General features: G+C 44.1%; 1 protein-coding gene across 1 annotated transcript in view; it reads right to left on the bottom strand.

Annotated features, from left to right (window-relative positions):
- Window positions 1–244: 244 nt before the first annotated feature.
- The window catches only part of LOC148031925 (LL-diaminopimelate aminotransferase, chloroplastic-like), a 36,773-nt gene continuing 16,029 nt past the window's right edge, over window positions 245–20,988 (bottom strand). Inside the window, exons 4-9 of the mRNA XM_087682512.1 lie at window positions 14,409–14,471; window positions 14,110–14,214; window positions 13,717–13,767; window positions 13,182–13,493; window positions 12,882–13,091; window positions 245–1,031 (exon numbers count right to left, since the gene is read on the bottom strand). Coding sequence (XP_087538638.1) covers window positions 735–1,031; window positions 12,882–13,091; window positions 13,182–13,493; window positions 13,717–13,767; window positions 14,110–14,214; window positions 14,409–14,471 — 1,038 coding nt within the window. The 3' untranslated portion in view covers window positions 245–734. The remainder of the gene's footprint in view (window positions 1,032–12,881; window positions 13,092–13,181; window positions 13,494–13,716; window positions 13,768–14,109; window positions 14,215–14,408; window positions 14,472–20,988) is intronic.

Below are 20,988 nucleotides of genomic sequence, written 5' to 3'. Positions count from 1 at the left end.
GAAGTCATGAAAAAAGAAGGCAAGGATACACTAGAAGATTACATGAAAAACAACCACTATAATCACGGTCATGACAATCCTGCAATAATGATCGAGAAGGTCACATACCTATTGAGCAAAGAGGTCTACACCCAAAAACATGGTTCCAACTCCGATCCATTCAACAACATAATCTACGTAACACGCAAGTTCTCAAACACTTCTTCTTCTCAAACATTTTAAAAAAACTAATAGTATCAACTTTTCTCATTTGTAGAAATGCAAACAGAAGCAAACCACGAAAAAATCAAACTTCTGCCAATGCCAAGCTTGCAACCTCAACCACTACAAGTCCTACGACTAGCTCAAATACTTTCATATCCTCCGACACCATTTACAACCAAAATCCATTAGCTAGTCCAAAGTTTGTTGAAGAAACAACTTCAAATGCTGCCCTACTTTATGGTACATAAGTTTCAGTCTCATCAGAGATATGAGTAAAGCTTAAGCACTTGTGTGCTCACTGACTCATGGTGCAGTTTGTTGAAGAAACAAATTCAACACTGCCCTTGTTTATTGAAGATAGACTGGAATGTAGAGACATTGAAATACCTAAGGATTTAGCACTTGTGTGCTCAGAGACTCATGAGTGCAGTTTGTTGAAGAAACCAACTTCAAACACTGCCCTCCTTTATTCTGCATAAATTGGAAGGTAGAGAAGTGCCATAGACAGACATACTCCAGCATTCTTTGGCTTATAATTTTAATTTTTTAAGCCTTTGTGCAGTTTCAAGGATACGCTCGCGGTGACCAAATGCACTAATTCTTACATACCCTTCCCCACATGATGGCCCAAATAAATTTCCTGGGATGGTGAGGATATTCAGCTGTTTCAACAGTTCAGAGAAGATGGCACTTGAGCTCCAGCCTGGAAATTCCACCCAAAGATAAGGAGAGTTCCTCCCTCCAAGAACTTTCAATCCAAGAGAAGCCACCACCTTGAGAAGGATTTTAGCATTCTCTTTATAGTACTCCATGTTACACTGCAAGGCCTGCATAAATTGGAGAATAAGATGCAAACATTGAGTATCTCAATATACTTGAAGGTGATTGTTCTTTGCATTCAGTTACTTGTGACAAACCATAAACTACTCTGTGCAAAAGGGAATCCCAATATTGACTGGTCACAAGACGAGAAGAGGGCTGACATGGAATTGACATGGCATGTATGTGACATCACACAAAACACTACATGGAATCAAACAGTGACTCTGAGCAGCTGACCTTCTTGATATGTTACTTCTTTGGTTGTGTTGGTTTTGAACAATAACGTCTTGCACTAGTCATCAAGTCGAATGTACAGAGCATCATTGAGCTACCCATCTTGAACTCGCAACACTAGGATGACGCAAATAAAAAAATGACATTCACTTAGTGGGAGTCACATGCAGTTCACAAAGAACTGAGAGCTAACAATGGGGCAGTACTCCTTCATGAATTCATCAGGCAGCATAATCATTCTTCCACTATGAGAACTGATGGGGATGCATGTCTAGAGGCACATATCTTATGAGCTTTAAGTTAAAGATATGGAATCAATAGTACTTAATAAGAGTTTGTATCCAGCAGAGTGGCAGTTCGTATCATACCGCACAGTACATATCCATACTAATTTGTACCAAAAAAGAGCTATTTTTTGCCCATGCAGGCTAGACCATATAGTATCTTCCAACTTCCAAGCCTTACATTTATTATCATAATTCCAAGCCTCTCTCTCTCTCTCTCTCTCTCTCTCTCTCTCTCTCTCTCTCATAAAAGGTAATTGTATTAATTTCGGAGAAAGTACAAGATTACATGGTTACAAGATACACGATGGCTCTAGGCCATAGTGCATGAAATCTGAGACATTACAGTCAAGGTACAAAAGAAGCAGAGTGACTAAAGGGGGGTAGAAGAAACTGCAGTGTGCCAAGCCAGCAGATCCTGTCTAGGGCGAGTCAAGCTACCAATGAAGAAGTCCCTTCAAGCACGCTATATGACTCTTGCACACTTGATGAAGCATCAAAGATGAATGCATTCCTCATGGTCCATAAATGCCAACAACCCACAAGTGTAAGAAAGGAAAGAGCACTTTCATATCAGCCTGCACGGGGTCCACACCGATGGTGGGGGTTTTCAACCAATATTTGATCAAAGAAGCAGCAACCATTGGAAATCCTTCACTTGGAGAGCATAGATGCAAGAGGAAGTGCATCAATCAGCATTCGCCAAATGAAGACCTTGGATTGAAAAGGCATTTTGTTAAACCAACCTACCATTACCATAGATTTCCACCACGCTTGGCCTTTCTAGAGACCTCGAGTGGTATTGCCTTTTTGGACAAAAGCCAATCCTTGTCGCAAATAAGCAAATGATATATCTGATTGGCTGAAGCACAACCCAAAAGCAATCAACCATTAATTATCCAATCTTGCCAAGGGACCTCCTGGTCCAAAGAGGGAACAGGCTGCATGGCCCATAAAGAGGTGGAGATGGCATTCCACAAATCACGATAGCCTCATGGAACATGAAAAGGGGGGCAGAAGAAACTGCAGTGTGCCAAGCAAGTAGATCCTGTCTAGGAGAATATGCGTTCACTCAATCAAGTCGAGCTACTGATGAAGAAGCCCTTTCAAGCAGGCTATATCACTCGACATGCCCGATGAAGCATCAAAGATGAATGCATTCTTCATGGTCCATATATGCCAATAATCCCAAAAGCGTAAGACAAGAAAGAGCACTTTCATATCAGCCTACACGAGGTCCACAAACTTGGGATGTCCAAAGACCCAATCCTTTTGGAAGCATCGATAGCCCAATCACTCCGAACAAATGGCCGATAGTAGTTACCAAACCTTCCACACGACCGAGCAAGGAACCAATGGTGGGTGGTTTCAACCAATGTCTAACAAAAAGAAGCAGCTACCATTGGAAATCTTTCAATTGAAGAGCGCCAAGGCAAGAGGGAGAGCACCAATCAACATTCGCCAAATGAAGACCTTAGATCGAAAATGCATTTTGTTGAGCCAACCTATCATTACCACAAATTTCCACCACACTTCGCCTTTCTAGAGACCCCATGTAGTATTGCCTTTCTAGACAAGCCAATCTTTATCACGAATAAGAAAATGATATATCTGATTTGCTGAAGCACGACCCAAAAGCAGCCGACCATTAATCATCCAATCCTGCCAAGAGGCCTCCTGCTCCAAAGAGGGGAGAGGCTGTATGGCCCATAAAGAGGTGGAGATGGCATTCCACAAATTGCAATAGCCTTGCGGAACATAAAAGCAGTATCAACAAGAACTAAAGGACATAACAGCCCCACTAACAAGTAGAAAAGTATCAGCAACAATGATAAGTCCCAAGCACACCATCCTATTCAACATCGGCCTTTGTTGCTCTTTGCCTTGCCAAGAGAGAAGCTTCGAAACGGCCAACATCTCCGCTCTAAAGGAGTTTTCCGCCTCCCAATCCGAAGGTGGATGCCAAGAAAATTTAACAAGGACCAATCTCTAGGAGTGGATCAAATGATTCAACAACATAGTAGACTTAAGATGGATAGGCTGTTCAAAATTAACCACATGCCACCATGAGGCAGAAATCTTGGTGTTTCCATGCTTGACACCCTGAGTCTCAAGGAAAAACCTAGCAATCAAGGACCGAGGTTGCCTACCCTCGCTCAAGGCCTGGAACAATGACCAATGAAGAGCAATCATATGTCTCCAAATCCAAAACAGCCCCACCACCCATTCTTTTGGGAGTACAAACATGGTGCCAGGAGATCCACAAGAACCCATCCATGTAGAATCTTTTTTCCAAAGCAAAAACCAAATGGGTTGAGTTATTTACTATAAATGTGGGTTGAGTTATTTGCTATAAATGAGTCGTTGGCCAAGGGAGCAAGGGAAGATAATATGAATCCATTGGTATCATGATTGTCTGTGTTGGGATAAAGGCCCGGTTTAACCCCCCATGTATAGTACACGCACATTGTATATGTGAATGCACCCTTTACATGCCCCGAGTATAAATACATTTTATTCTTTGTGTACCAACACATTGTTGGCACACTCTAACCAAATCGTACTTTCACTCTGCTCACTCACTCTTCAGCCGTCACACTCGCTCTCTCCTACTCGACCTCCATCTCTCACACCTGTGCTCCCCTTCTTCCAACAACTGGTATCATAGCACAAGTTGTACACGTTTCTCGATATCATACCAGCTGTCGACACGCAATACTGCTCGACAAGTTAGGCGTGACCTGACAGGACCAACGACACGGCTCGCAACTGACAGGCTACAGTCGCAGGAAGAAGTCGTGTGCAAAAGACTAGTACGGGTGTCATGCAAAAGACCAGCGCGGGCGTCGTGTGTAGAAGATCAGCCGACAACCAGCGGCAAGTCAACGAGGGGACCAGGCAATAGGAGATGCGAGCTATAGGCGCACGTGAGGACTAGCATGGAGACCATTGCGTGTCGACAGGGTCCAGCAAGGTGCTAGCGCGTAGCGACGGGGTCCAGCATGACGCCACGGCGGGCAGGCAACGAGCTGCACGGACGCGACGTGACCGGGCACGGTCAATGGACCCCCCCGGTCAGTTCCTTTGTTTTAAAAACCAAAATTTTCTTTAATCTCTTCATTACCACTTGTCTTGTTCACGCATTGGAGCACGGTCCACAAATTTGTGCAAATTCAAGCCCAAAAATTTGGGGCTTTTCCCAGATTTGGCATCATTCATGCCTGTCAATGATTTTCGAGTTAGAAATTGCAAACATTGCGAGCGGTGACCTCAATTAATTTGGGGATTTTGCCACATTAGTCAAAATTTTGCTATTTTAAGTAAAATTTCTTGACATTGGATCCCAAAAATTTGGGGCTTTTCATGTATTGGCAAAGTTTTGCTTAGCTGGGTCAGATTGGCTGACATTTACGCAATTTTGGACTTGAAATTTTTGGGGATTTGCGCAAAATTTGGTAAATTTCTGTATTTTTTGCCCGTGTGGTGGCTGGTTCATGTACAAATAGCAGAGATTTACTTTTGGTCGAGAAGAATAATAGTGTATTTTGCTGGTTCAGCTTGTGCTTCTGCAGTTTAGTGCATTTACTCGTGTTCGTGATAAAATGGCTGCAACCTCTTCCAATTCAAACATCAAGAGTTTGATGGAAATCAAACGGTTTGATAGTCGTGGCTTTGACCTTTGGAAAGACCGTATGCAGGGCATTTTGTTCCTAAAGGATTGTGAGGATGCTTTGCAAGAAGATAAACCCGCATTAATGTCTGATGCAGATTGAGCCAGAGTGAATAAAAAGGCTGTGGCTTACATAAAGATGGGTGTCACTGATGACATTCTGACAGACATTAAGGGTTTAGATACAGGTAATGCAATATGGGAGAAGCTGAAAACTACTTATAAGATCACTATACCTGTTAATCAGGTGCATTTAATGCGCAAGTTGGTGAATATGCGACCAGATGAGTCAAAGCCTGCGGCTGAGCACTTGAGTGCATTTACAGGGATTCTAAATCAGCTCAAAGATGCAAATTTGGACTTTGATGATAAGTTGAGGGAGATCTTTTTGATCATGACACTACCTGACTCTTGGGAGACCTTGGTGGTTTCACTCAGCAATAACTCAAATCTCTCATATGATGGGGTGAGGGGTTCTATCTTGAATGAAGAAATTAGACGTATTTCTAGTGGAGAAGGCAATAACTCAGCTTATAATGTAAGAGGCAGGGCTGAAAAGAAAAATGCAAATGCAGGACACAGAAACAGAAGCAAGAGCAAAGGAAAGGATAAGAGTGACATTACTTGCTATCACTGTGGCTGGAAGGGCCACAAGAAACCTGATTGCAGGTATTACAAGAAGGAACAAGAGAGAAAGAAAAATGCAAGAGATAAAAAGAAGAAGGAAGAAAAGACATGCATCGGAGACAACCAAAGGCAAAGAAAAGGCCAATGTGGCCTCTAGTGTGGTCATAGAGGAGCTTTCAGATACAGAGGCTGATGTATTATGTGCAATTGATTATGATTCCCTTGTATGTCACATGCAAAATATGCAGATTACCAAGGCTGATGTGATTGATGCACTCTTGTCAATTGATGATGGTGTCACTCAGACTTGGATCGTAGACTATGGTGCCTCTTTCCATATAACTCCTTGCTTGGAGTGTTTTGCTATGTTCAATGCACGCACTTATGGAAGGCTAGCCCTAGACAAAGATCAGTAGGAGGAGGTACTAGCTGTACCCAGGAGGAGGATTTGTGTCATCAGACTCTAGAGGAAGATTTGGGTATTGGACCCCTACATACCCTAGAGCGAGTTCCAGAAATAGCGCCTCTGAATTGCGAAGAGACAGCCTCTAGATGAGGTGAAGTGGGATGGCTTTGGCCAGCCACGACAGTTTCCAAGAAGCCCCGGGGCTTCTTGGCTTACACAAGCCAGATTGGAGCGCATGTTTTGATGCAAGAGGACAAGGATTGAGCACCTTTTTGCAGCAGACACTAGGCAAAACACAACATTACTCGGGCCTTTCGATGAACCTTTTGGCGATGCTTGTGGAACAATTGGAGGCTGCGGAGGGTGGCATACTTATTGTGGTTACTAGCACATAGAGGCTTGGTTATTGGGAGCTAGTTGGTTCAAATGCAGCAGGATGAAGTCTGCAAGCGCTACCCACTACAACGCTTGGAAACTCCAAACTTTGCCTCTAGTCTTGTGAGGCAGCCTAGCTGGTATGGAGAGGAGCCTACTGTATTCTCCACTCAGTGGCACCTAGCCTAGGATATATATCTTGAGGGGCCCTCTATTTGACAGGAAGTTAGCTAGGGTCACCACTTACTGTATGAGGCTGAGATGCATGCATGACACTATTTTTCTCATTGAGGCAAGTTCTGTGTTGTGGTTGGCTTGGAGGCTCTACCCATCCATTGGGTACTAGAGCCTACAAAAAAGCAATCAGAGGTATGGGAGATTATTGGGAACCTCACAATATGGCACATCTCGGAGCATTGTCAGGTGGTTTTGGGCAATGAGTCCCTGTCCACATATGTGACTTTAGCAAAGCTTTGGACCTAGATCATCCACTCCCTCTGAGGCCACTCAGATCAAGTGCAAGGTGACTCTCAAGCTCATGAGAGCTCCAATACCACTTCTTATGTACCTAGGGTGGCCATCACCTGTTCTTCACGATGTAGGCAGGCAATCCTAGACGGCAGTACTCTCCTCTTCCGTGGCTTCTGTCCCCCATCCCCCCCCGCCCCCCCCCCCGACTGCCTTGAGAGGCTTGTATATGTGATTCTAGTATGACCTTGTATCAGCTCTAGCCAATCTATTGAGCACTTATAATTCGTTGTATAATCTTCTAAGAAACTGGCCACATTTTTCTTGGAAAAAGAAACCACAAGCAGCGCCAATTTTGGGGCCAACAAGCTGTCCTTTATGTGAATTTTATGCTTGCTGTTTTTTTTTTTTTTTTTGGCAAATAAAGTGTGGCTAATTATATTACTTCAGAAAGAAAACCGGAATACAAAGAAGTGCTCATTGTCCAACAGACTAGCTGGAGCTAATGATGAGTCACAGATATATCAAGTATGCAAGCCTCTTAAGGCGGTCTAGGGGGGATGGGGGCAAGAAGCCATGGAGGGGGGGTGTATCGCCAACTGGGGCTGCCTACCTACATCATGAAGAACAGGTCCTAGCCGCCCCAAGTGCGCATGAAATGAGAACGGAGCTCCTGGCAAGCTCAAGACTCGCCCTGCACCTGGTCCCATCGGCCACGGAGGGAGTGGATGATGGAGGTCCAGAGCTCTGCTAAAGTCGCTTGTACTGAATGTCTCCCCCCACCAAAAACCTCCTGACACCGTGCCTTCCAGATGTGCCATCCAGTAAGACTCCCTACGATCTCCCATACCTCAAAGCGGTCTACTATGGGCTCCAGTATCTAGCAGATGGGTAGAGCCTCCAAACCAACCACTGCACACAACCCAGCCTCAATAATGCATATCGTGTCCTGCATCCTAGCCTCATACAGAAGGTGACAGCCCTGGCTGACTACCTGCTAGCAAAAAGCTCCCCATGAGATACATCCAAGGCTGGGTGCTATCGGCGGAGGATGCGGCATGCTCCTCTCCACACGAGCTACGCCACCTCACACGACCACAAGCAGTGCTTTGGAGTTTCCAGGGACTGTTGTGGGCAGTGTTTACAATCTCCATCCTTCTCCATCTGGGCTAACCAACTCCCCACCGCCAAGCCGCCATGTGCCAACAGCCATAAGAAATACAATACCCTCCTCAGCTCCAACTATCCCATAGGCAACGCCAAAAAATCCGCCGGAAAGTATCCGTGATGCTGTGCTCTCCCTGGTATTTGCTGCGCGAGGGGGCCCAGTCCATGTCCTCGTGCATCAGAACCTGTCTGCCAATCCTACCTCTGTACTCTAGGAACCTTAGTGGCTTCTTTATCCTGCCTCTGTACTCTAGGAACCTTAGTGGCTTCTTGGCGACCGCAGTGGCCGGCCATAGCCACTCTCCAGGGTCCCACTCCAGCTCATCAAGTGGCCTACTCTCCCATATCCAAAGGCGCCACTCCCAGAACTCCTCCCAGAACACATAAGGGTCCAGACGCCATGTCTTCCCTAGAAGGCCAACCACTTGAATCCTCCACAGAAGGACAACTATCCCCTCATCCTGCTGCCCTCTCTCAAGAACCAGATGCCCCTCCTCCTGTATGGTGAAGAAAGTCCCATGTGGGGTGCCGCCCACTCTACCTACCACCTGTAGGGGGGTACTTGTTGGGGAAAACCTAGCGGCCCATACCTCACCAAGCTCTACTGGCTCTCATATCGGGGGGTCCAGCCACTCCTGAGATATCACAGCATCAATCTCCCTTCTCAACTCAGCTCCTCTCTGGCAGCCTGATGCCCATAGCAACACCTCTTGGTCCGCCATCCTGTACCCCTACCACCATGTCCTAAGGGTACGAGCCGAGCCGAACCCATTGGATGTGGGGGCACTCGCCAATCTGTACCCCCTCCCGATCTCTGACCTGGGGGTTATAGATCACCAGCTGGCGGTCTATCTCCTTCTGGCAACCTGAGGAGCTCTCTGGGGGGCGTGATTTGGGCTGTCATGAAGATCCATCTCAAGGAGGGCCTCCAATCACCGCCAAGCCTCAGTCTGCACTCCTGGAGACCCTCCTGCAATAGGACCTTCCATGGAACAAATATGGGGCCAGAGGGCAGCCCTGCCGCACCGATCTCTCCAGCCAAAACTCCTCCCCTCACCTACCATTATGAGAACCCTACTGGTAGCCGATCTGTAAAGTGTTGAGACCCCGCGGATCCATGCCTGGGGAAAGCCCAACCTGAGGAGCTCTCTGGGGGGCGTGATTTGGGCTGTCATGAAGATCCATCTCAAGGAGGGCCTCCAATCACCGCCAAGCCTCAGTCTGCACTCCTGGAGACCCTCCTGCAATAGGACCTTCCATGGAACAAATATGGGGCCAGAGGGCAGCCCTGCCGCACCGATCTCTCCAGCCAAAACTCCTCCCCTCACCTACCATTATGAGAACCCTACTGGTAGCCGATCTGTAAAGTGTTGAGACCCCGCGGATCCATGCCTGGGGAAAGCCCAACCTCACCATGGTGCCCTCTAAGAAGTCCCAATCAACCCTGTCATAAGCTTTCTCGAAATCCAGGAGTAGTACCGCCAGTCCCTAACCACTATGCTAGGCTCACTTTGTTGCCTCAAAGAAGGTGAAGACATTGTCTAGGATGCTCCTATCCTAGACAAAGCCTGTCTGTGTGTCATGGATGATGTCTGGAAGCACAAGGCGGAGTCGCATACCAATCATCTATGTCATCATCCAGCCTCCTCTATGAGAGGTCTGAAGAAAGAATTGTGCCAGTCTCAAGAAAGTGTGACGGGGGCATGGATAGATGAGTTGGTGGCTGTGTGGGAAGGGGGGGGCCAGGCTGCTGGTGAGTGGAGGATGTCGGCGTATGGGGCTCCTCACCTCTTATGGGAGGGGGGAGGGGGGCGGGGACTGATCGGCGGGGGGGATGGTGGGGAGGGGGAGGATCGAGGGATGATGGGGTGGTCAGCGACACAAGGCAGGTGGGGGGGGGGGAGGGGGAACCGCAGGGGGGAGGGTGTGGGGGATGTGGGCCCTTGGGTGAGGTGGCTTATGACGCCTCCGTGGGAGGTGGATGTGGATGCCTCTAGTCCTATCGTGTGGGTCGAGGAGGGGGGAACCGCATGGTGCTCTACCGAGGGGGGGGGAGGCTTGCCCTCCTGCTCCCTGCTACCATGGCTGTGTCTGAGGGGCTGCTGACTACGGCCCCCCTTCCATTTCCTTCTCTGTCGTCTCTAGGGACCCATGTAAATGCCCAATCACAATAACCTGCTACTTGAAGGAGTGTCCGCCTACCTCAATCTCCAGAAACTAAGGTATATTCTTCGTCTCTTTCACTGCCACCTGTACCTTTGGAACTCCTACGGTTGTCACTCCATCCGCGAAGAAGGCAAGAAGGACAATACCAAAGAGCTGTCCAAAGTCCTCCACTAACTAGCAATACTCTACCGCCAATCCAAGGAAGAGTAGGGTGACCGGATGTCTAAGGAACCTGTTGTGGAGCATGAATGCCTCCACTGTGAAAGCACTATACCAGGGAACCATATAGATGACCCCCTTCGTGGAGGCATAGGGTGAGCTAGCCACTAGCTCATGGGCTGCGTCTACCAACGTGAGTCGTACCATGAAGATCCCTTGCCCCATGAGAATCGCCTCCACGATCTACATTGTGCCAATGCACAACGTGGAATGAAGCCAATCTCGAAGATGGGCCTTGGATGGGGAATGTCCTACGACCTGATCAAAGATCGCTATTTCTTTTAGCTCCAGCTCTGTGGCACGGACGGCTAAGAGCTGTTCCTCAAAGAGGACGACTCGCAAGGTGTTTGACTGGGGGGCACTCGCAAAATGCACTGGTGTCTGACCAAAGGTTTCTATTGCACGTCCCTACTGAGACCTACCAATCACACTGCTGTACTGCTGGAGGGGCGAGTGTTGCTGCAAATGGAGGGAGGAGATTGGCGGGAGGGAAAGGCGCAGTGCGCCGCAGGGAGGGACAGGCAGGAGAAACCGGGGGGGGTAGCGGTGGGCGCGATGGCAGGTCAGCGGTGTGACGGGCGGGAGCCGTTATGCTTGCTGTAATTAGTGCTTAATCGGGTTATTTACCACCCGATCCAAGAAGGAAGGCTGGTTTCATCCAAAGTGTGTATAACGAGAACAAACCTAACCAAGATACTCCCCCAAAAAAAACCAGTGCACAAAAAAAAGGGGGCCACTGATGTGCCGTACATTTTTCACTGCAAACGGCAACAGCTGCTTCTCTATTTCCAATCATCCACTTATACCTAGTGTCCTTGATGAAGTGCTCGTGGATGGAGTCAATTCATCCTGTGAAGCCTCATTCTGTGAAGCCTACACTCTCAACCACTTGAGGCTGCAAATTGCAACCTCTTTGCCCTTGGCCTTTGGTTTTTGAGGGGTCTGTAATCCTCATGATAATCGTGATACACACTGAAGATATGAATTAGGCATTATCCCATTCCAAATATAAAACTACTCAATGTGTGTACCTCGGTCCGCTCAACATGCATCCACATTCATAAGTCGGTATAGACCACTTGACTTATATCACCTGTGGCCAGTATGACAAAATTAATCTTCCACTGACCACTGTGATTAATGAGCCTTGAAAACAAATTGGTGACCAGTTCAGACTGTGAAGGTGATTTCTCCCCTTTCATCCAGTTTTTGAAGTACTTTACTTGTGAGCAAGTTTGTGTGTATTTAGAGTTGCCATTTAGAGCAGCGGGAGGGAGTTGTCAGTCTTTGTGACTTTAGAGCAGCAAGAGGGCAGCTGCATTTCTGGAACAATGTGACTTTATCCAAACACGACAACAACCAAGAGAGGGTAGCAACAACAGCTAGAGGGATCTGCACTTCTGTAACAGTTTTGAATCTATGAGAATCTTGCGGCAGCCAAAGAGGGCAGCAACTAAAGTACAGACAGACGAGCCATTTGAGGAGGCCCAGAAGGCTCTTGAGATCAAGCCAAAGGTGTTTGTCAGTGCACAAAGAGAAACTTTGTGGCACGAGTCCATGAGTAGAGTCAGTGCTCAGTAAACTGAATGTGAGGCTCCTCCCATGTATTTGATTTCAGTTTCCTACTGATTCCAGTTAAGCATAAGTTGATTTCCTTGAGATACTTGTTTCAACACATCATTCAGAAGACAGATTTTGGAGAAAGAATCAGAGCTTATATGAGGATCTGCATTTATGCCCGATAATACTAATTCATAGAAAAACTGGACAGCCCAAAATAAAATGCCTAAGTGACCAAAAAATGGCCACTGCCCAAAATAAGGACCTGGTGGGTGGTGCTCCTAATGTCCCCCACTGACTCAATGCTGAGGTTCTCAAACATATGACTACCCGAACGAAGCAGCATTCCACCTTGTAAAATCCAGTCTCATATCTGTACCATGCAGCTAGCATTTTTATTGATAATTGACTGTGTAATATGCCCATTGCCTACAATCATAATAGTCAAGGCCGCATTTGATGGATCGCTTCTATATCTGCTGTATACAACACTCTCTTTGGAAGAATGAAATACTTCTAGTGTAACTGATCTGATACCACTCTATGACTTTCAAAGCCACAAGCAATCTTATTGTTCCTGCAAATAAGGAGGTAAATTTTCTCTCTCAACTAAGCAGATAGGAAAAAATTTAAAGACAGTTCGGTTTGACTAAAACCTAGGTTCCTTTGCAACTCTCACCTGCAGACCTTCAGGGGTCAAACAGGCAAGACCCCCAGCTTGCACAACATTCGAAGGACCTGCTGCAAATGTCAGCATAGCAACTTTATGGAAATCTTTAATGACCGGTCGTCCATCTGAAAATAATAGTGATTCTGGAATAACAGACCATCCTAGACGCACTCCCGTGAACCCTGCAAATTTGGAGAAAGATCCAACCTCTATGGCCACCTGAACAAAATTCCAAAAGTCAGATACGCACTTAAAGAATCTCAAATGAAGGTGTAATAATGCAGTCTTTACACTTGCAGCCAGCCATACCTCTCTTGCTCCAGGAATCTCATATATAGATTTTGGGCAATCGTCCGTCATAAAGCAAGAATAAACAGCATCATAAATTATTACAGATCCATTCCTTCTTGCAAAATCAACCAGCTCTTGCAGCTGTTCTCTTGTTGCTGCAACTCCCGTAGGATTATTGGGAGAGCAGAAATAGATCACATCTGTGCGCTTTGTAGATGTCAAGTCTGGAAAGAAATCCTTTTCAGGGAGACTTTTCATGTAAACAACCTTGCTTTCACCTTCAGGAAATGAACTACCAGGCCCAATTAGCTTGCATAATTCGGGAACTATCTGTTTTGGTTTTTGGTTGAAAGGAAAATGGCAATGAGAAAAATATACAGACAAAAGCTGAAAATAAAAAATAAGCAAGCAGAAAGAAAAAACGCGTAAGGCTCCCTTGCTGCAACAACGTCAAGAAAATGTATCAGAAACAGCATGCAAAACCATCATACAAGCTATCCATATCTGGTGCAAGCATGAAGTCTCGTAAAGATATTTGAATAATGGAACTTACTGGGTAAGATGGATCCTGTACAGCAACTGTTGCATATGGCCCAAACAGTATCTGCAAAGACATAGCCCCTATCAACCAATTCATTAAGGAACTTTCTAGAACTGGATAGGCCACACACAAAGGCTGTTTGCACCGGTAAAACAATTTGGGGAGGTTTCACCTGAGAAGATTTTTTCCTTATTCAGAGGCTCTGCAAACTACATGAGTGAGCTGATATTTATAAAGTATGGAAGTTTAAACCCACAAAATAGAAGACAGTAAAACATAATTCTGTTGTGCTTGAGCTTAACAATGTACCTAGTATTAGAGCAAGAATGCTTTAAACAAATCACAGCACATAATAAACAGCAGCAAAATTAACAATCATTTGACAATGAATTGTCAGCAGTGCACCTGTAAACGTGCAAAACTGCCTTTTGCCCCATCTGAAACAAAGATTTCTTGTGGTTGCACAGCAAGTCCACTGTATAGGACTTCTGTAATTCTCTTTCTCAAAGGCTGTGATCAAAAATGAAAATGAATTAAATTAAGATTGAAATTAAATAAAAAGTCCATACTTCCAACACCAACTTCCAATACAAAAACGGGCAGCTAGATGCAAGGCCAGATAAACAATTAACAACATGTAAAAGCTCAACCAAGTTGGCATTCTCATCGAAGCACAAATATATTGGCTGTGAAAAAAAAGTCACCTCAACTCCCTGATGAGGGCCATAACCACTGAAACCATCTAGAGTGGACAAACCACGCGCAAACTGCAGAGAATTCACAATTTTAAAGGCATCAAAATAAAGTATGACATCTTCCAAGAATATGCTATATATCAAGCCATCTAGAGTAGACAAACCATGCGCATACTGCAGGGAGTTGACAATTTTAAAGGCATCAAAATAAAGTACGACATCGTCCAAGAATATGCTTATGTAAAGTATGACATCTTCCAGGAATATGCTTATTCAGCAACTTCAGACAAGTCATTATGTGTATAAGCTCACTTTCCCACATCAAAACACGAACACCTCAAATGGGGGAATCTTTTTGGCAAGCTTTTATGAGAGAAGCATACTAGCGAGTTGTACAAAAAGAAACTCTAATCAAATAAAGTTCATCCTCCTCCCAAAAACAGAAGATACCACAAGCCAAAAACTACTTTTAAAAAGTAACTTCCTTGAACTCACTCCTAGGGAACATTTTGGAGCCCAAAAGAAGTACACACTAGCACAGATTACTTTCAATCCATGTATTAACCCAGAAATTATTTGTGCTAGAATGCATCACACCACTTTTGGGATCCAAAACCCTCCATGTTTGTACCTTGAGGGCAGGATTTTAAGACCAGAAAAGAGCCAGAAATGTGCCAAATTTTGTTAATTTGAGGCAGAAATAGAAGCTCACTGGAAGTGGCAAATGCAAATTTGATTATATTAAGTGGCAGTAGAAGGCGGGATTTAAAAGCGCTTACAAAGACCAGACCTTGCAGCAGTCACAGATTTTTGGTAAATTTTCCAAGTGCCGGAATGAAGTGAAACAAGTTCCAAGCAGTGCAGGACTCCAAGACAGTCATGTAGAAATTTTCAGACCGCAATTTGGATGCCGGAAATCGGAGTGCGGGTGCCGGAGCAAAAAGGGTCAAAAAGAGAGTGTAAAGAAGCTTGATAGTGGGGAGGTGTGACCCTTGGAGCCTCCCTAGCCCCTAAAACCACTACGCGACCCCGCATGACGATCAAAAATGAGGGGGGGGCTAGAGAGCTAAAGAATACCTATATCAACTGAATGCATCAGCCTTCTCCTGCATTTTTTCACTTCCAATCACTAGCTTCGCATTCGCAAATGATGGACTGATCAGGAAGATCCAAAATTAGACTCTCTCCCCACCCTCTCTCTCCTCTTGTGCGCTATTCATGTGGAAATTCTTGTGAGAAGATCGGGATGGAGATCTGTTTTCCGGCTTCAACTGGATTGATGTGGGACCATGCCGACACTGAGTAGTGATGACCAGTGCTGTTTGGAGACCAATGGCCGGTCAGATCGCTGTCCGTAAAATCAATTTTTGAGACCTAAAACACGCAAAATGGCAGTAAGCCTCTTTTTAATTGAAATTAGGATTCTTTTTAACATTTAATGATACAAATCATGTTCATATGTGATAAAATTTTGTTTGAAGCTTGGTTGTGATGTAATTGAGGGTTGCAAACCATAAAATGCAGAGCGCGTGTTCATGCTTGTGAGTTATTAATTTTTAAAAACCCGAAATGTGTGTTTTAAGATGAGAACTCGTGTTTTTTTGGTTTCAGGTGATCAAATGATGTTTGTATGGGATGATATTAAATGTGATGATGGATAGAGTTTAAATTAATTTCTTGAATTTAAAAATATCAGAAGTACAATATTTTACATAAAGAAAAAAAGGAAGAATACCAAAATTTTGGATTTTGGGACAAAGAAAATAGGGAAAAAATAGATTCTCTGCGCGGAAACCTATGGAAAATTAGGGCTATGTTTGTGCAAGTATAATAGAGGTAGGGCATAAGGATTTGCCTCAACTTATCCCCATTTGTATGTTTTAGCACGTATTTATTGCCTTCATTATGAAGAAACATACATGCAAACACCTCTTAACCTGCCCATCATAAGGAAAACCCTAAACGGTAGGCTGAATATGGTTCAAAATCTGATTTTTTTGCTGCACATTTCATATGGGATTCGATCTTATTTTAAGTATTAAGAGACACAATGGCATGGAGTAGTCCATAATTGCCTTATCATCGCAGCAATGTCGTTAGTGAAAGAATATCACGGAAAGAATATTTGAGCACATTCACAATGCTAATTTCGTTTAAGTAAAATGTTTATGCACTCAAAGTCACCCACTTTACATTGCATTGCATTGCATCGACATGGTATAAAGAGAACTATCTCTTATATGTTTAGCACTTGGTTTCAAACTATTGACCCATGAGAGTGTGAGGCTCCCTATGCTATAGGTTTAGTATAATTGTTTCCTTGGGGACTGATTTGGTGAGGAATATACTCTCTTGGAATGAATATTGTGAAGAGTGGACTTTGTGCATATGTGTTATATATTGAGATGGCACATCTTGGGGCCAATCCATGGGGTGTAGGAGAGTCGTGGTGGAGCCACAGCAATAAGCTGGGAAATGCCCCCTTTACTATTGGAATGGAATTTATTGATTGCATAAAAGGTCAAGTACTATTGTTTTTAATGGATCTTGTTTTTTTCTTTTTCACAGAGAGCTTGCCTCAAGGTTCAAAAAGGTATAGTCTAACTTGACAACTTAAAATCTAGCAAATTGGATCAAATCAAGAGCTTCTTTCACTTGACCACTTCCATAACCCTCTGAGCCAAAATTAGGCTATGAAATGGCAAGATCAAATTATGACAAATGGTACGCTTTATCAAGATACACCAAAGGCAAGATCAAATTATGATAAATGGTATGCTTTATCAAGATGCACCAAAACCTATGTAAAAACACCAAGAACTCCTTTACTAAAAAATGTTATGCTTTGGCAAGATGCATCAAATTGCTTTCCTAGACAGTATTTGTGTCCCATATGTCAAAACCTAATTTGGAAGGATCCACTCATCTATAAATACACATGCTGCCCACCGTTCAGTCCAGACCCCTTCCCAACAGATATCTCAGTTTGAGTTTGCAGTCCATCAGCCAGGCGTCCACTCTCAGCTTTCCATCAGCCATCTGCATCAGTTCTCAGCCCTCCACGCCTGCAATTACTGATAGAGACTGTCCATCAGCCATCAGGCAGCAGTTTTCAGCCTTCATCTGCTGCTTGTGAGTGATCTACATCTGCATTTCGCTGCAGCCAGGTACCCACAGCCTGTGTTTGCACTATTGCTGCTGTCCCCAGCCTGCCAAGACTTCACCTGCAGCTTCATTTTCAGATTGCAGCAGTCGTCCACTTCATTCTATCAGTTTTCAGCCTGCTGTCCGCTGTTCAAGGTATCCCTGTCATGTCCAGCCTGATCCAGACTCTCCAGATCTGTGTTTGCTGCTGCAGTACACATTCCGAGGCTGTCTACTACATTTCGGGATCCATACAATGTACAACACACTCCTCAGCTCATACCCTCTACCTCAGTCCTTCAGAGGCACGAGAGTTCTAGGTTCAGTATTCACATTGCATAGTATGTTTATGGTATTGGAGCCGAGTACTCTCTAAAGAAACATAGGCTTTTGATCAAGAAAGCTCGTCCTCACAAACAAGAACTATCTAAAGAAACATAGCCATGTACTCTCTAAAGAAACATAGGCTCTTGATTGAGAAAGCTTGTCATCAGAAACAAGAACTATCAAAGGGAAGATGGCTTCGAACACTTCCACATCACTTTGGTCTCCAAAGCATCCTATGCCTAGAGCTGAGCAAGAGTGGGCTTCACAACTTGCCCAACAAGGTTTCAACACTAGAGAAGGGCATCTGACTATCATGGAGTCTAGAGACCCTATGAGATTTCACGGGCCTCGACCGAATCCTTATGCATCAAGCTTAGGAACAACTTAAAGGTAACATTGATCATTCCCCTTTAGGTTTGGTGCACAAGAGTATTGATTTTGCAAGAAGAACAGAACCTCCATTTGGGACTAGCCATCCTATTGGAGAAACCAGCATGGAGTACAAACCTATAATTTCTTCTCCTCCATCTACTCTGGTGCCAAATACACATGCTTTTACTTATGTTTCAGCACCTATCGTTTCTCCTTCCATGCAAGGCATTAGTAGTGGTCAAGAAGAAAGAAATCTTCAAAATGTTCATTCAATTCCAAGTCCCAAAAAAAACTTGGTTTTTTATGTAAACACAAGAAGAGGTGCATATAAGAAAAAATTCAAGTAATCACCCTCCTTTCAGTCTTTCTTCGAGTTTTGTTCCTCAAAACAGGATGAAGTTGGTCATTATCATTTCAAACATCATCATCTAATTTTCAATTTTCTAAAAATGAATTTCCAATCACTTCCATTCTATCTACACCTCAATTTTCCATCCATCCAATCCACCCTTCTCTTCTACTACATCTCACTCAACATTCACACATGGTTCACATCACCTTTCACTACATACATGTACAATCTCACACCATGCTAGGGGTTTCTACAAACGTAGTTACATCCTTGCCTCTTAGGATGTCTATGTTTTCACATTCAAGTGGTACAGATGCACCCATGCAGAAGGCTTATCCTCCACCTCAAAGACTTTTGGGCTTCTCTTTACATGGGATACCCTCCCTAGTACCTCTCTTCCAGAGATTAAACCAATTGGTATTGAAACCAACCAATCAATCTTGGACATTAGAAAACCTATTGGCCCCAAAACTAGCGCCCCTTACAGTATTTCTTCAACTTTTGCAAATGGATGGAGTACGACTAAGATTCTCTAATCTCCTCCACTAATCCAAGTCTCTTGCTGTCAAAACTTACTAGCAAGCCCTTAAACCAATTTGCCCTTGGTTTGCTCGGGGATTGGCCTTCACCTTACTCCTTGAAAGACAAATTCAGCCCTAGATGTGATATTGGTGGCTGGCCTCTTGAATCTCCCTAAAATTCCTTGATTTTAGCTTTTGGAATTCAAGTTATAGGCCTTCAATTCTGAGCATGCTATCAAACCCTAATTTCTATTGTAAATTAGGGCTTACAACAAAGATTTTCCAATATCCCCACCTCTAATGACTTAAATGGCAGCATTCTACTGATATAACTTGAGAGATGGCTGGGGGATGAGAGAGAATGCTGCAATGAGAGAAATTCAAACTTCCATCACAAGAAAATGAAAGAAATCAGCTGATGTCCTGTCTAGACATCCATGAACGCTGTCTCCATTGATGAAAAAAGCCGAATATGATGTTTATTTAGATAAAACGGCCCTCAAACTGCTGTCACCTACTACTGCCGTAGTCTCTTCAAGGCATGTCACCAGCTCCAAGAGGATCCCTTGCTAGCTAGAAATGGCATGTCAACTATTGTAGCAGCTATGGCAGCCTTCTCTATGTCTCTCTCAACTTGCACAAGGCTGAAATGACCCCCTCCTCTCTCTCTCTCTCTCTCTCTCTCTCTCTCTCTCTCTCTCAACCTCAAAAATGTATTTTCCACATGCACGGCAAGTCTTGCCAAGTGGCAACCTTCTAATCCCATTTTCCAACATTATCCAGCTTATTAATATTCAATTTTCAGAATATTAATTCTGAAAATTAATTTGATAATTATTCTAGTGCCTATGAAAATAATTCCACCAGTCAATAATTAAATTGGCTAGGCCAATTTGTCTCCCAAGTGTCCCTCGAGCAATTATTGACCCCTAGATTGACATTAATTAATTAATTAATACCTAGTCTCTAATGTTACCACCGACATTAGTAGCCAATAGATTGGTCTAGGCCCAAATCTGATACCAGATACCACCTAGTGCCTATCACTCGTAACTTCTTACAATTTTTTCCTTTAGCAACATTTGATATCTCGAGGTCCTAGGTCCCACACTATGAAATAATTAACTTGCACCTCACATGTGCAAGTCACAATAGAACAGTTAATTAACTTTTAATCAAATGCTAAGCAAATACATGAGAGAAGGCTTGGAGCCAGTCCATGCCTCATAAGGAGTGATGGTACGTAAAGCTTTTGTGGGATACCTATTCAAAATATAAGATGTGTCCCCCCCCCCCTTAAATGAGAGAGAGAAAAGTAATGCTCAGCAAGAGGTGATGTACTTAGATGTACCATTATCAAAATACCAAGTAGAAGCCACATCAAAGATAGAGAAATAGGTATCATGAATAGCAAGATTATACCGACATTGAATAAAAAATGCATAATCCTTAAACTAAGAATAGTTCACGGTCTCATGTGTAAAAACAAGACCAGACTCCTCCGATGATGCAATGCGCTTACGACATTCGAGGATGTCATGCCCCCTTGTTCAGCAATAATTACCCTTCTTGGGTTTGTTGATTGTACCCTTTGAAGGATTGGAAGAGGATGGACTAGTATGGAAGGATATCTTCGATGGAAAAGGAGTGAAGTAGAAGGATGACCTGCATGAAAGTTTGCTGATTTTTTTACCAATAGGCTTGTTTTTTACTTTTGGTTTGGCTTTTCCATGATGATGGGTGGAAAAGGCATGTTTGGTTGTCATAGTTGCATTGTGGTTGAGATGGCTTTGTTCTTCCTACAACAAAAGAGACACAAGCTAGTCGAAACTATGGATAACTAGGTTGCCCATAGTTACCAACCCCAAAGTGG

This window comes from Lygodium microphyllum, chromosome 8 (genome assembly GCF_053477565.2).
Source record: "Lygodium microphyllum isolate KBCC chromosome 8, Lygodium_microphyllum_v1.1.10, whole genome shotgun sequence".
NCBI classification, from domain to species: domain Eukaryota; kingdom Viridiplantae; phylum Streptophyta; class Polypodiopsida; order Schizaeales; family Lygodiaceae; genus Lygodium; species Lygodium microphyllum.
This window is presented reverse-complemented; position numbering and strand designations above follow the sequence as displayed.